General features: G+C 38.3%; 1 protein-coding gene across 4 annotated transcripts in view; it reads left to right on the top strand.

The window, feature by feature from the left end:
* The window catches only part of RAPGEF4 (Rap guanine nucleotide exchange factor 4), a 140,863-nt gene that overhangs the window by 75,984 nt on the left and 52,410 nt on the right, over positions 1-12,469 (top strand). For 3 of the 4 annotated variants that reach the window (XM_058027622.1, XM_058027624.1, XM_058027625.1), the window contains 4 exons: positions 8,601-8,654; positions 8,950-9,056; positions 10,649-10,770; positions 12,199-12,382. In XM_058027622.1, the coding sequence (XP_057883605.1) occupies positions 8,601-8,654; positions 8,950-9,056; positions 10,649-10,770; positions 12,199-12,382 (467 nt within the window). The remainder of the gene's footprint in view (positions 1-8,600; positions 8,655-8,949; positions 9,057-10,648; positions 10,771-12,198; positions 12,383-12,469) is intronic. The other variant, XM_058027623.1, reaches the window with a different exon arrangement.

Raw genomic sequence — 12,469 nt, 5'->3', positions numbered from 1 at the left:
AAATGTCTATTCCTCACTTGTTAATCAGGGAAGATGAGATAAATTCAAAATTAAGAAAAAATGTGAACAGGCCTGGTTTATATAGTAGCAAGTTAGGCAGCAGCAAACTCTGTAGAAAATTAGAAAGAGAGAAGACAAACTTGCAAATATGAAATATTTACTATTTTCCATTTAAAATAATATTTTGTTGTAATTGACAGGAATTAAAAGTATTACTCATCTGCTGTTTAATCAGAGAATATCTATTGTTCACACAGATGCGCATTAAGTCAGTAGTGGTATTTTATTTACTGATTATTCCCAGTGCACTATGGAATTAATGTGAAAAACAGCATATTGATCTGTCTTGTTCAGATCAATAATTTGATTCCAAATGCCTTTGTATGTTTTTAATCAATGCAATTACTGACACTCTAAAGAGCACTGAACGAACTGATTAACTAATACAGCAGTTATGGTTTCTTTTCATGCTAGATAAATGTGTGAGACCACAATTGGATTTTACCTTAAAATGAAAAAAAAGCTCTTCTCCTACACAGCCTGAGAAACTTGGATTAGATAGGGTAGGTAGCATGGTTTAGCACATCAACACCCACCACTTTGACAAGCTTTTTGTAGACATCAAGGGAAATAGAAGTTTTAAGGAAGATAAGAAGGTTGTTTTGTGGATATTTGTCAAGAGCAGAATACATATCTTTTCTACTGACACACAAATATGTAAATTAAACCAGGGCTTGATGGGTTTTTTTAATGTTTATGACAGAAGACTTAAAACCATTGAAGTAGAGAAGTACCTGGCTGAAAGAAGAATGTTTGTGCTTTTTGTATAATGTGTTCTGATCAAGCAATCATTTTGGGATTTCTTTCCTCTGTTGATTTTCATATTCTGCAGAAACAATCCTTTACCTTTTTAGGAAATGTATTCCATGTAGATGGAAAACATCAATATAGATCAATAAAAATCTCCAGAGAAGTAGAACATCAGAAGGTGTTGTAGTGGATGTTGTTAGATTATTCCTTCTCAGTTTTATTTTTAAGAAAAAATTATTTCTGAAGAAGATGACAGGAAGAAGAAAGAGGAGTAGATAGGGAAGCTGGACTCTGAGACTCATGTGCTGCACTCATTCAATGTTTCTTCATTTCATGTACTTTGACACAATGCACTGTCCTGAACTTGGAGAATAAGGAACATGAAGTCACCAGAAGAAGCACAAAACAGGTTTAAATTAACTTCTCTTGCCCACTTGCCAGAGGCTTTACCTTGTTGCTGACCTCCCCAGGGAGTTCAGGAGGTAGCCCTTCAATGTCTCACTTTGATCACTCTTCCTTTCTGTGTTCAAAATGACTTTAAGTTTCCCAGCATGAATTTGTAGACACTAGACTTCCAGGATTCCAATTGCAGCATTCAGCAGTGTTTTCAGTTGCTTATTCTCATCATTTGCTGATGTTGTGAGTAGACAGTGTTGTCCCCATTTTACCATGGAGAGGTTGAGACACTCAGAGGTGCAATGACTAATGGAGATCACACAGTACATAAACTGCTGTCACCCAGGAGGCAGTAGTCCTCTTGCCTCACTTGGGTAATGTTTTGACTATGCTCAAGTCAAGAATTTTGCTACTAATTTAAACAGGTTCACTGTTTCACTCATAATTCAAACCTCCAGGTTTTGGTGCCCTTATGTTTGACATGAAATCACTTAACCTAAAATTTCACTACCTCATCCTCAGAAGGCACTTCTGGCATCTGGATGTAATTGAAATCTAGGAGAGCCCATCCAATCTTGTTTTCTAGACAGAATACCTTCTGGGAGTCTTGAAGGTATGCTTGCCAAAGTTAAAAAGTTATCTAGAAATGTCTTCATCATCCCTTCAGTTTGTCTTTTGAATAGATGCTGTGTGCCTAGACCATGAATGAGAGACAGGCCTTAAAAACTGGAAACCTTGCTGCCTGGTATTTACTGTACTTTTAAAGTCTTTGTCATTATAGCTTGTTTCTAAAGAAGTAAGCAGTTTCAGGTAAGCATACTTTTAAAACCATGGACGCAAAGAAACCAGTAGTTTGCATGAGAGACAAAAAAATGTTTTATTCTTTTGTAGGTTAAAGAAATGCAGGAGCAGAGAGAAACCCTGACAACACTGGCTTGAAACTCGTTATGATAACTGTAGTCACACCTCTCCCAGAATATTGGGAATGCTCACAGCAGAGTTAGCATTTTCTGACATTTTATTCAATGCAGGCAGTGTAGTTATAGCAGCTGTTTCATTGTAGCAGAGAAGTAGAAAAATGACGGGAAAATAAGACATCATTAGCCATGTTCTGGGGGGCTTTGTGCACTGGTCATAGTCTGTTTCAATATTCTTTTTCCCTTTGACATTCACAGTGAAGTGTCATTTTTGGTAATGGCTGAATCATTTTGTGTTAAAAGGAAGGACATTTATAGTTTGTCGAGGAAACATTGTAGAAGTGTTAATAATGTGAATTCAATTTAACTTCCTAAAATAAATTTGCTGCACTGCATATTGAGAATTTAAAGAACACATTTTCCTGTTTATGCTATTAAAAAAATGTAGATTACTACAGAAAAGCAATTTTAGAATGTATTTTAATATACAGCATAGTCTTCACATTGTATTACATTTAAAGAACATAGATTTTAAACCAGTCATCATTACTCTGAATATTTTGATAGTAGCTCATTTGCTGACAGTATTCAAAGCATTTTACAAAGGTAGAAATTATTAGTATTCCTCTCTCCAGAAAGAGGAAAATGAAACACACTGTGATTAGGTGATTTGTGTAAGGTCATGCAGTCAAAAAAAAACAGAATAAAACTGGGCTGTCTTTAACCACTGGCCCTGACAATTTCTACTAGCCTATTTTGTTTGGTTTAGATAGTTTGTAGTTAGATTATCAGTTTTTAGATTAGAGGTGCTATAGCTTTATGAAACTCAGAAGATTTTTTAAATTTGATCATTTTCTTCCCTAATTTTGCAAACATCCTGTGACTATGTGTTCATCCATTAGTACCTTCCCATTCTCCCCATTTTGCTGTTTACAGATGTTTGTTAAGAAATTAGAATAGTTGTCTTCTGTGAGCATGGGTGGCTTGAAGATCCTTTGGTAGTACAATTTGAGACTGTCTAGACTGGTCCTTTTAAAACAAGTGATCTTTTTGGATAATTTGTCCTTTGTTAGTTGCCAAGTATTTGTTAATTGTGAAGTTCCCTACAGACTTGGGATGAGGTCAGTCATTGTCAGTTTTGGACTTTTCCAATTAGGAGATGTGAGCAGGTACTTTGCTTTTTTGACTGCTAGTGCTATCTTGTGAAGCACAGGCTGGTTCTCCCAGCTGTTGCATATGTTTGTGGGGAGAGTGAAGAGGAGAATGAATTGTTTACAATTGTTTACATGATAGGAGTGATGACTGCATTTCTATTTCCACTTTTTCTGTTTTCTGAGAGGGTGTGGTGAATCTCCCTGTATGGGCCATTCATCTAGGAGTTGGACTTGATGATACTTGTGGGTCCCTTCCAACTCAGAATATTCAGTGATTGGCTCTGTGATTAAATATGACAGTCTGGGTGGGACCCAGAGCTCAGTGCTGGTTCTATGTCCCAGCCATCAGAAGTGCCCACGGCAGGGAATGTGTGCCAGGGTTTCTTATGGACCATGCACCCTCAGGAGTTAGAGGTCATCACATAGATTGTTTTCTGATAACAAGCATTGGTCAATATATCAGCATATTCTACACAGGGCTATTCCAGAGATCCAGTATGAGTTAGTATAGTCACAGAGCACAGAATATTCTGTGTTGGAAGGGACCCACTAGGATGATTAAGTCCAACTCCTAAGTGAATGGCCCATATGGAGACAGGCCTGCAACCTTGATGTTATTAGCACCATGCTCTGACCAACCAGGCTATTCTCAGGGGAACTCCTACAATAATGATTACATTTTCCTTCAAATTTTGACAAAAATGTCTTCCAAAGGACCTTTTTATGATGAGATCTTTGGTCAGCTGTTTCTCTCATGTTCAGCAATCTGCATTCAATAAGGATATTGTTTTCCCTGTAGTATCCTAGCAGAGGTTGGTGCAGTCTGCATAGACACTCTTCACTGCAGCTGGAAATAGGACCAATGGAATTAACTTCAAGATACTCCATCCAAGACTGCTTTCCAGCTGAAAATACACTCCAAAAGCTGTGATACTGTATGCTCAACTTTATCCCTGTTACATGGTTATTCTGTAGTGCTGGAAATAATGGCCTGTATTGGAAAAAGTCATCTCTACACCATCTTTGGAACTCTTATCTCTGCCTTTATTCTGAAGCAGCACAAATAGATGACATTACCAAAAGCTTGAGAAAGAATGGTGAGGTGGGTGGTGTTGCGTGGGGGGGCAGTGGGGACTCTGCCTAGTTGTCAGCTGTATCCTGCTGGCTGGCTATGATTTTGCCAATATTGTGGGAATGCGGGTTTTTTTGTATATTTTATTTCTTCCTATATGTACCACGTAGGGCACTAGAAGTCTTTTGGGAGATGTATACAAAGATATTCAAAAATGTCAGTTGTCAGAAGGCATCAGGAGTCATTTGGAACCAGTAAGAGCTAAAGATGCTCTGCTCCCTGAGAAACACTTAGGAGAATCAGATGCTGTGGGCTTGGCTCAAAATTCATTGCATCAATTAGGGACTTCCTTGTGATTTCAGTAGGATTTGGATTAGACCATAAATCACCAATAGTGGTAAATACTGAGGATGTAAACCAAACAGACCTCTCTTAGTGAGGTGGCTGTTGCTGCTGACACCTTTCAATGTGTGTGTGGCTTTTGTCCTTTGTTTGTTCTGGATCCCCTTGGCAGCCAGCAGGAAAACAGATGTCACTTGCAATTCTTTTCAGTTCCCCAGCTGATCAACAGTAGTGCACAGGCTTATCTGATCACCCTGGTAACATGCTGTGGTTAACTCCAATCAATACTGAAACTTGTTCTCTGTTCAGAGATGAGCTACACTGAGGTCATGTGAAAAAAAACCCGATTCATTGGCTTTTACTTTTTTCACCTTAGTTCTTTGCAATACACATATCCTATGTTTGCATTTGAGAATAGTAAATTAAGTTCCCTTCATCACTTGATTTTACTGATCCAAATTGTTGTAGATCTGAAGTATTCATTCATATGTAAAGGCTCAGAGACATCCCTTTACAGCTATTTAACAAGAGGAATAGAAATATCTATTTTTGTAAGAGATGTTCTTGGATTTCATTAAGCAGAATCAAACAAATTCACAAATACAGATCTCATAGTAGGTCACTATTATTGTTGTTCGTTTTATTATTTATTTGTCTGCATATTGCTCAGTGATGTAAGAAACACTAAAATAAAGACAGGCCTTGCCCTGTAGTTTGAAATCTAAGGCCTATTTCTCCACAGATTAAATGTGTGCATAAAATTATACACATGAATAGTCCTATTTAAATCTGTGATATTGCTCTCATGCATAAATATTTGAATCTTGAAAGGAATGGAGGCTAAAATTATTGCTTTCTCTGCTTCACCCCAATTTAAATAGGGAGTTTTGTGATTGGCTTGTGAAGGGTTTGTTTGAATGGCTCAAATGTGAATCCATAAATGTACAGATAAGGAGTTTTTCAATGTTAATGCTAAAAGCCTTTTTACCACAGTTTCTCATATTAATTTTCTGCTTTCCCCTACCAACACCAGCAGCTTTCCCTTCTCCATCCTCTAGACTCATATGACCTCCTGCCCTACTGGGAAGATCAGCAAACTATGTGTGGTGTTGCTGTGTTGCTTTATCTCACACTGAAGGAAAGCTAAGAGCACTTACAGTGGTCACTCCTGTGGCCAGGAGGTGCATAATAGTTTGTAAACTATTGTAATTGGATTGCTTATCTGAGCTCTTTGCCTGATAAATTTTCCCTTATTCAGAAGTCCTGAAAAATGGGATCATCAAGGACCTCTGTTCCACATGTATGTACTTTAGTCTCATTAATTCTTCAAAGATATTAACCATCTCTCTGCCACTGATCTTTCTAATGAACGTTGATTAAAAATAAATCAAAAGTTTCTGGCCTTCCTGAACCACCTGTAAATAGATTTCCCTCTGTTAAACAATAGCTCAACACTCTTTGTTTTCTTTGTTTTACTACTAATGTACTTGTGGAATATTTTTGTACCTCCTGACATTTCTTGGCAGGTCTGTTTCATTTAATACCTTTGCTTTTTTAATTCTGTCTTTTGTTATTCAATTTATACTTGCTTTAGACCCCCTACTTTCTCCTTTCTGTGTATGAGTGAGGAGCTCTTTCTTTAGCTAAGTCTCTACTTCACCTTCTAGTTAAGTTCTAGTATATATTGTATGTATGATTAATATGGTTTCTTTAAGTAACTGCCAGCTCCCATTAATTCCTTTTACCTCACACTTGTTCCTCCATGACTCAATCCAGGAATATAGCTGTCAGTATTCTGTTTTTATGGAAACTTTTCTTCCTAGTGCATTGTGTCCGCTTTGATGCTCTTTCTTCCTTCTGTAAAGTTCTGACACTAGATCATTTCATGATCACCTTCACCCAAGTTATGTTCAATCTTTGCAGCTGATCCTTCTGTATTGGTCAGGATGTCGGTGAATAAGCCTTCCTGCTGCTTTCTGGAGATTCTTGTGCTGTGTCTTAGCTTTCACCTTTTTGGGTTGAATCAGATTCCTTCCAAATGCTGTCTTATATTCTGTTTTGATTCGGTTGGGAGATTTATTAAAAAATCTTCATCCATGGTAAATTTTTCACCTATAAGTTTATGCATTTTTTTAAAAACTTAATTGAAACTCCAAATAACAAAAATGTGCATTTGTTTTTGCTAGTCTGTTGCTCTAAAAATCTCCTATATTTTTTGTCTTATATATTTTATCTCTCCTTTAAGTATATTCCTAACTAGAATTAAAATCTGGAGGCTAGATTGAAGATATTGTACCTGTTTGAGAGTGTTATTCTGTGGTTTTGTTTTCATTAGAAGCATCTTTGAAAAGATTTTGCTATTCTTTGCCTATGTTAACTGCAAATGTAGACCATCTAGAGCAGATTCCACACAGTTCCAGAAACCAAGAAATATTGAGGGATGTGCTACTGCTCTTCTGGCTGAACAGAAATGTTTGGAACTTAAATGAGTTTATAAAAAAATGTTGACTTAATAAATGAGGAAAATCAGGAATCCCTTTTTAATTGTACTGATATGCCTTTTCAGAGATTTCTTGTAAGGTATGAATAGAAACAAGAACTTTGTATTGGTTTCCATATACAGGCCTCTATGTTAAGATTATTGATTTCTGTCATATGCTTTTCCCCTTCCCACCGTAGTTTCCTGCTGCATTTTTAGCTCTTAGCCCAGTTTGATAAGTACAAGGACTGTGTCACATCATTAAAATCCCATGGGAGCTAATGGCCAGATGCCCAGTGTAAGGCAACCAGTTCCTCAGCCCAGAAGTGCCTGGTGTGTGTTTGACTGATCCTGCCCCGGCTGCCTTGGCGTTGCCGCGGGGCTGCGCGGGCACCGTGGCTGCCGTGGGCCGAGGTGCACAGTCTTGCCCTTGAGGGAGGGCTCTGCTCAGCCTGATTGCTGTCAGCCAGCCCTGAGCACCGGCCAAAGCCAGCCCTTGTGTCGTGTCCTGACATCTCACACTCAAAGTGAGTTTGGTCCATGCTGTAACTACCAGGCCCTACAAGCCAAAGGTCTGCCCATCATCCTCACGTGGCTGCTGAAGTTCGCTCTTGCTCACCTTTGTCTCCGTTTCTACTGTCCTTTAACCTTCCGCTTTCCTTTTCCCTCTGTGTTGTGCCATGTGCTCCCTGTCTCCGTCTTTCACCTGTTTGTTATGTGCCTGTTTTCCCATTTCTCTCATCCCCTTCTCCCCTGTAGAGCCCCGCTGGTCTTTCCTTTCACTCCTCCCTTTGTAGAACCAGGCCACTTGCTTTGTTCTTTCCTTTTTTCGTCGCCAGCCCCAGTCCTTGCCTGGGTCCCTGCGAGTGGCCTGCCTGCCTCTGCATTTCAGAGAGCAGCTATAAAAGGGTTGCCAGCTCAGCCTGGTGATAATTTAGAAAACACAGAGGAAGAAGATCTCTATCTCCATTCCTGTTTCTTGTGCTGTGCTGTAAGGGAGAAAAGAGCTGAATAGAAAAAGGTGCTGAAGAAGGAGAGAATTTCTGTGGTGAGGGGGTGAATGGCAGAGCAGATGCGTGTGGGGCAGCGCTGTTGTATGGGGCAAAGAGGTAACTGTGCCTGTGTGTGCTCAGATCTGACGTGACGTTCAGCCATTGCCCATTTCATTAGTACTTGACAAAGTTTAGCACAGATTTGTTATTCATCTTCACATGTCATGTCACTCTTTTAATTTGCTGAGCCTCAACAACCAAGTTTGCCTTTAGGAGGATGTGTTCAGAAGCTTTTTATATATTCCTGTGTCCTGGGCAGAGGTTGGACTTCCGCATTATTCTTTGTTATTACAGCTTTTTTGTTAATTTTTTTTCCTTTAGTCTTTATTTTTCTGGTCAACCTTAAAAAAATGTATTTAATTTCATTTTATTTTTCAGACACCTCTTATTGATCCTCACATCCCACATCATCCTACTAAAACCATTACACAGGTAATAGAATGCAGGTGTGCTGTAGAGCCAGGCCACTAGACAAATAGAAATAACTATTTACAACAGTGTAATATGAATCAGCTGAAGTGATGCTTTCTGTTAGATGTGAGAAGTATGTGAAATTTAAAATCCCTAATATATACTACATTGCTCTAAAAAGTAAGCTTCTGTGCAAGAGGATTTTTAATTCAGGAAGGAGAGCATTTGTGTTTTGTTTTGCAGAAAGCAGTACAGAGATTCCAGAAAGTTTAAAATCTGTGTTTCTTGGTCTTTATTTTTTTCCATGATCACCAAGGTTCCTTCAGAAAAGATCCTTAGAGCTGGAAAGATTTTGCGAAATACAATTCTGTCCCGAGCTCCTCACATGATAAGAGATCGTAAATACCATCTGAAGACTTACAGGTGTGTGAGCTGATTGTATGGAGGTCTCTGAATTTTTATGCCTGCCATTCTCTGATTTGTCATGTATGCCTTACCATACTTGCAGGTCTCAAAAGGTCTGAAATTATTCTGTGATGCTATTTGAGTTTTTAATGGGCCTGGTAAATCCTTTCTGAAGTAATTTGACTGGAAATTGAGTCTGTGATTGTGAACAGAGCGTTCACATACAAACACTCTTCCAAAGCATAGTTAATAGCATAGTTAGCTGGAATATTATGTGTAGTACCAAGTTAAAATGAAGATTCTGTTCTCTTTGTATATCAGGAAGAGATAATAGAAAAGTTTATTAATATGTTATGTTCCTGTACTGATTGCTACAGCAGTCTTGCTCACTGTGGTGTTCTGAAAATTCACCTGGTGAGAAACATTCCTGATGCAGATTTGCTGTTCTATTTAAATTTTTTTCCAGTGTTTTGTCAGACTCTCTTGTCTTCCTGCTGGTGGCAGCACAGTCTTGCTGAAGTGGGATAACAATGGCACTTGTAGAAAGAAATCTGCCTGCAAGGTGTCAGGGTCTGCCTACTATTGGCTTAAGAAATAATCTGTTTGTTTTAGAGTTTAATGTTTAAATCAAATACCTAGTTCATTATTCAGAGAATTTTTAAGTAAAAATTTTTTTTAAATCTCTGAGTGTGTCTTTTTCTAAATAGTAAATCAATATGTTGCTGATCTTCATTTGAAATAAATACTTTGATTTTCCATATTTCAGTCCAAAATATATTTAAAATACAAAGGTATTTGGCACTTGTGAGTTGATTCAAGAATATGTCTCAATATGACATTGCTGATTGGTCTAGAATAACAGAAGAGCATATATGATAAATGAAGAGCAGTGCTGGTCAAACAACTGCACCATTTTCTCTTACACAGAACTGGGAAAACTCTTACTGTTCTGCTGAGTTAGGGAGTGTAAGGATAAGGAATTTACTAAGTGACCCTGTGGCTTTTTTCTTTTTTAATCCTTTTTGGCTGTTCTCCAGAACTTGAGACCTGCTCTCTGCCTCTGGGTCAGTCAGGAGGTGCAAGGTTACCAAGACCTCACATGAGAGAGCCTCAGAACACTGTACCAAAACCTGTGTCTCCAAATACAGTGTAACAGAAATTTGATTACAAATGCAGGAACACCCTCATAGCACTCACTCTTCCTGTGGAGGCTGCATTGGCATAACTTTTACAGTATTAAATTTCTGCTTGCATGCAAGATTCTGAGAAGCATAAGGCTTTTGGTATCCCATGGTATCCAGACGTTTCTTTTGAATACTGGGTTGGAGGTTGTTGCACTGATGCTGTAGGTTTTGTACCAGGTGTCACAGGCTCAAATAGATCCTCTGAATTCTGCATTTCCCAAAACACTTCTTTGCTAAGGTGATCTTAAAACTGGACACCTTCACTGGTATTTCAAGCATGTGTATGTAGATGGTGACATGGGGTTTTCTGCAGGGAGATTTAACTGTGTACAGAGTTTAAGATATCACTGTTGTTGGCAGTTACTGTGTGCAGTCTCTCTCCTGGCAGGCTTCCTTTTCATTCCTGTCTGTTTATCTGTCCTTCAGGCAATGCTGTGTGGGGACAGAGCTAGTTGACTGGATGATGCAACAAAGTCCTTGTGTCCATTTACGAACCCAGGCTGTTGGCATGTGGCAAGTACTGCTGGAAGAAGGTGTTCTTAACCATGGTAAGATAAAGAAAATCACTATCTTGAAGAAAATATGGGCAGTGTGTGACATCAACACCTCTATATTCTTTTTCATGAAAAAGAAAGGCATCATGAGCCTAAAATAAATGCCACAAAGCAGCCTATGTTCATTCATAGGTACAAGTGCAACACACAGGCAGTATTATTTGAATCTTGCCAGTATGCTTTTTAACTTATGACCGTATTGCATCATAAATGAACAATTGATAGTGATAGTCTAATTATACTTAGGAGTACACTGGCTTGTGCTTATATTGTTAAAACTGGGTAGCACTCAGGCCAAAACCAAGGGATGTATTACCATGCATTAAACTAACCTTCATCAAAGATTTGCAGTATTTTGAAGTGAATGTGAGTGTTTGTGTTTGCTCAGATTCATAATTTTGGAATGATTTGCATTGGTTTTGGAGGGGATTCCAAATTCAGCACACCAGATATTCCAGTGCAGAAATCTGTGATTTTATGTTAGCTTTCTGATTGCAATTTACATTGACTTTCAGTTTCCATTTGGCAGGGTTTAGTGGGTAACAGGATATTACAGCCCTCAAAAAGGGTGTGTTTCTAAAGCAATATTCGTATTTGAATCTTTGCATATACATTTTTATTAAATGTAGAAGAGTAGCTCTATTACAGTAAACTTGCATTTATCATCTGTTGTGGTTCCCATATCCCAGGGAGAAAATTCCATTTCTGTCAGGGAGAAGGCAGATTGTTTCCACTGCTGCCTTACCCTAGAGGGCTCTAACTTGAATTCCTACCATATATTCCCTTGAACTCTCCGGGGAAAGCTAGTGCAAGCTGCATCACAGTATCCAACTCAACACATCACTCTGACTTACTTTGGAAGACTGGGGGTTTGCAGTATCATAATGTTGCTTTAGAGGTCTTCTCTTGGCAGTTCATGCATTGAGTTATTCCACCAGGACACAGATCAATGGACTTGCCCCGGGATTATACCTTGATAATACACATTTCTGGTACATCACAAGGAGTTTAGTTGCTTTTGCTACCTTTTACAGCCTGTCTAAATAAGTAGAGCAAAGTGTTTGTGCTAGAAAATACCTTTTAGAAATTCATAATATAACCATTTTCCCCAGTGTAATTTGTTTGATTAAATGAAATAGTTTCAAACAATAAGAAAACAGAACTAATAAAAAAACATATACATGTGTATGCATGTATTTATACACACCCAAAACACACTTTTGCATAGTATTTGTAGTACACAATTTAAAAGTGTACCCTTCAAGCTGCATACATGAGAAATAGTTTCATGCTCTTAGAGTTTTTCTGTAGCTTTCTTTCCCTTCTTAAATAATCTATCTGTAACAAACATCATACTACACAGCAAACAAGGTTTGCTTCATGGAGGAGCATTCAGTATTTGATGTGCTATGTTGTTTTCAGTGGACCAAGAACACCACTTTCAAGACAAATACTTATTTTATCGATTTTTGGATGATGAGCGTGAAGATGCCCCTTTGCCAACTGAGGAGGAGAAAAAGGAGTGTGATGAGGAGCTACAGGATACTATGCTGCTTCTCTCTCAGATTGGGCCAGATGCTCATATGAGGATGATTCTCAGGAAACCGTAAGCAGAATAATGAGTTAATATTATGGGTCTTCCTTGTGACATGGAAACAAGAGAAACCTACATTGATTATCAGCCTTTTTTCAG

This window comes from Melospiza georgiana, chromosome 7 (assembly GCF_028018845.1).
Source record: "Melospiza georgiana isolate bMelGeo1 chromosome 7, bMelGeo1.pri, whole genome shotgun sequence".
In the NCBI taxonomy this organism is placed as follows: Eukaryota; Metazoa; Chordata; class Aves; order Passeriformes; family Passerellidae; genus Melospiza; species Melospiza georgiana.
The sequence above is the reverse complement of the archived record's forward strand: the minus strand, read 5'-3'. Positions and strand labels throughout refer to the sequence as shown.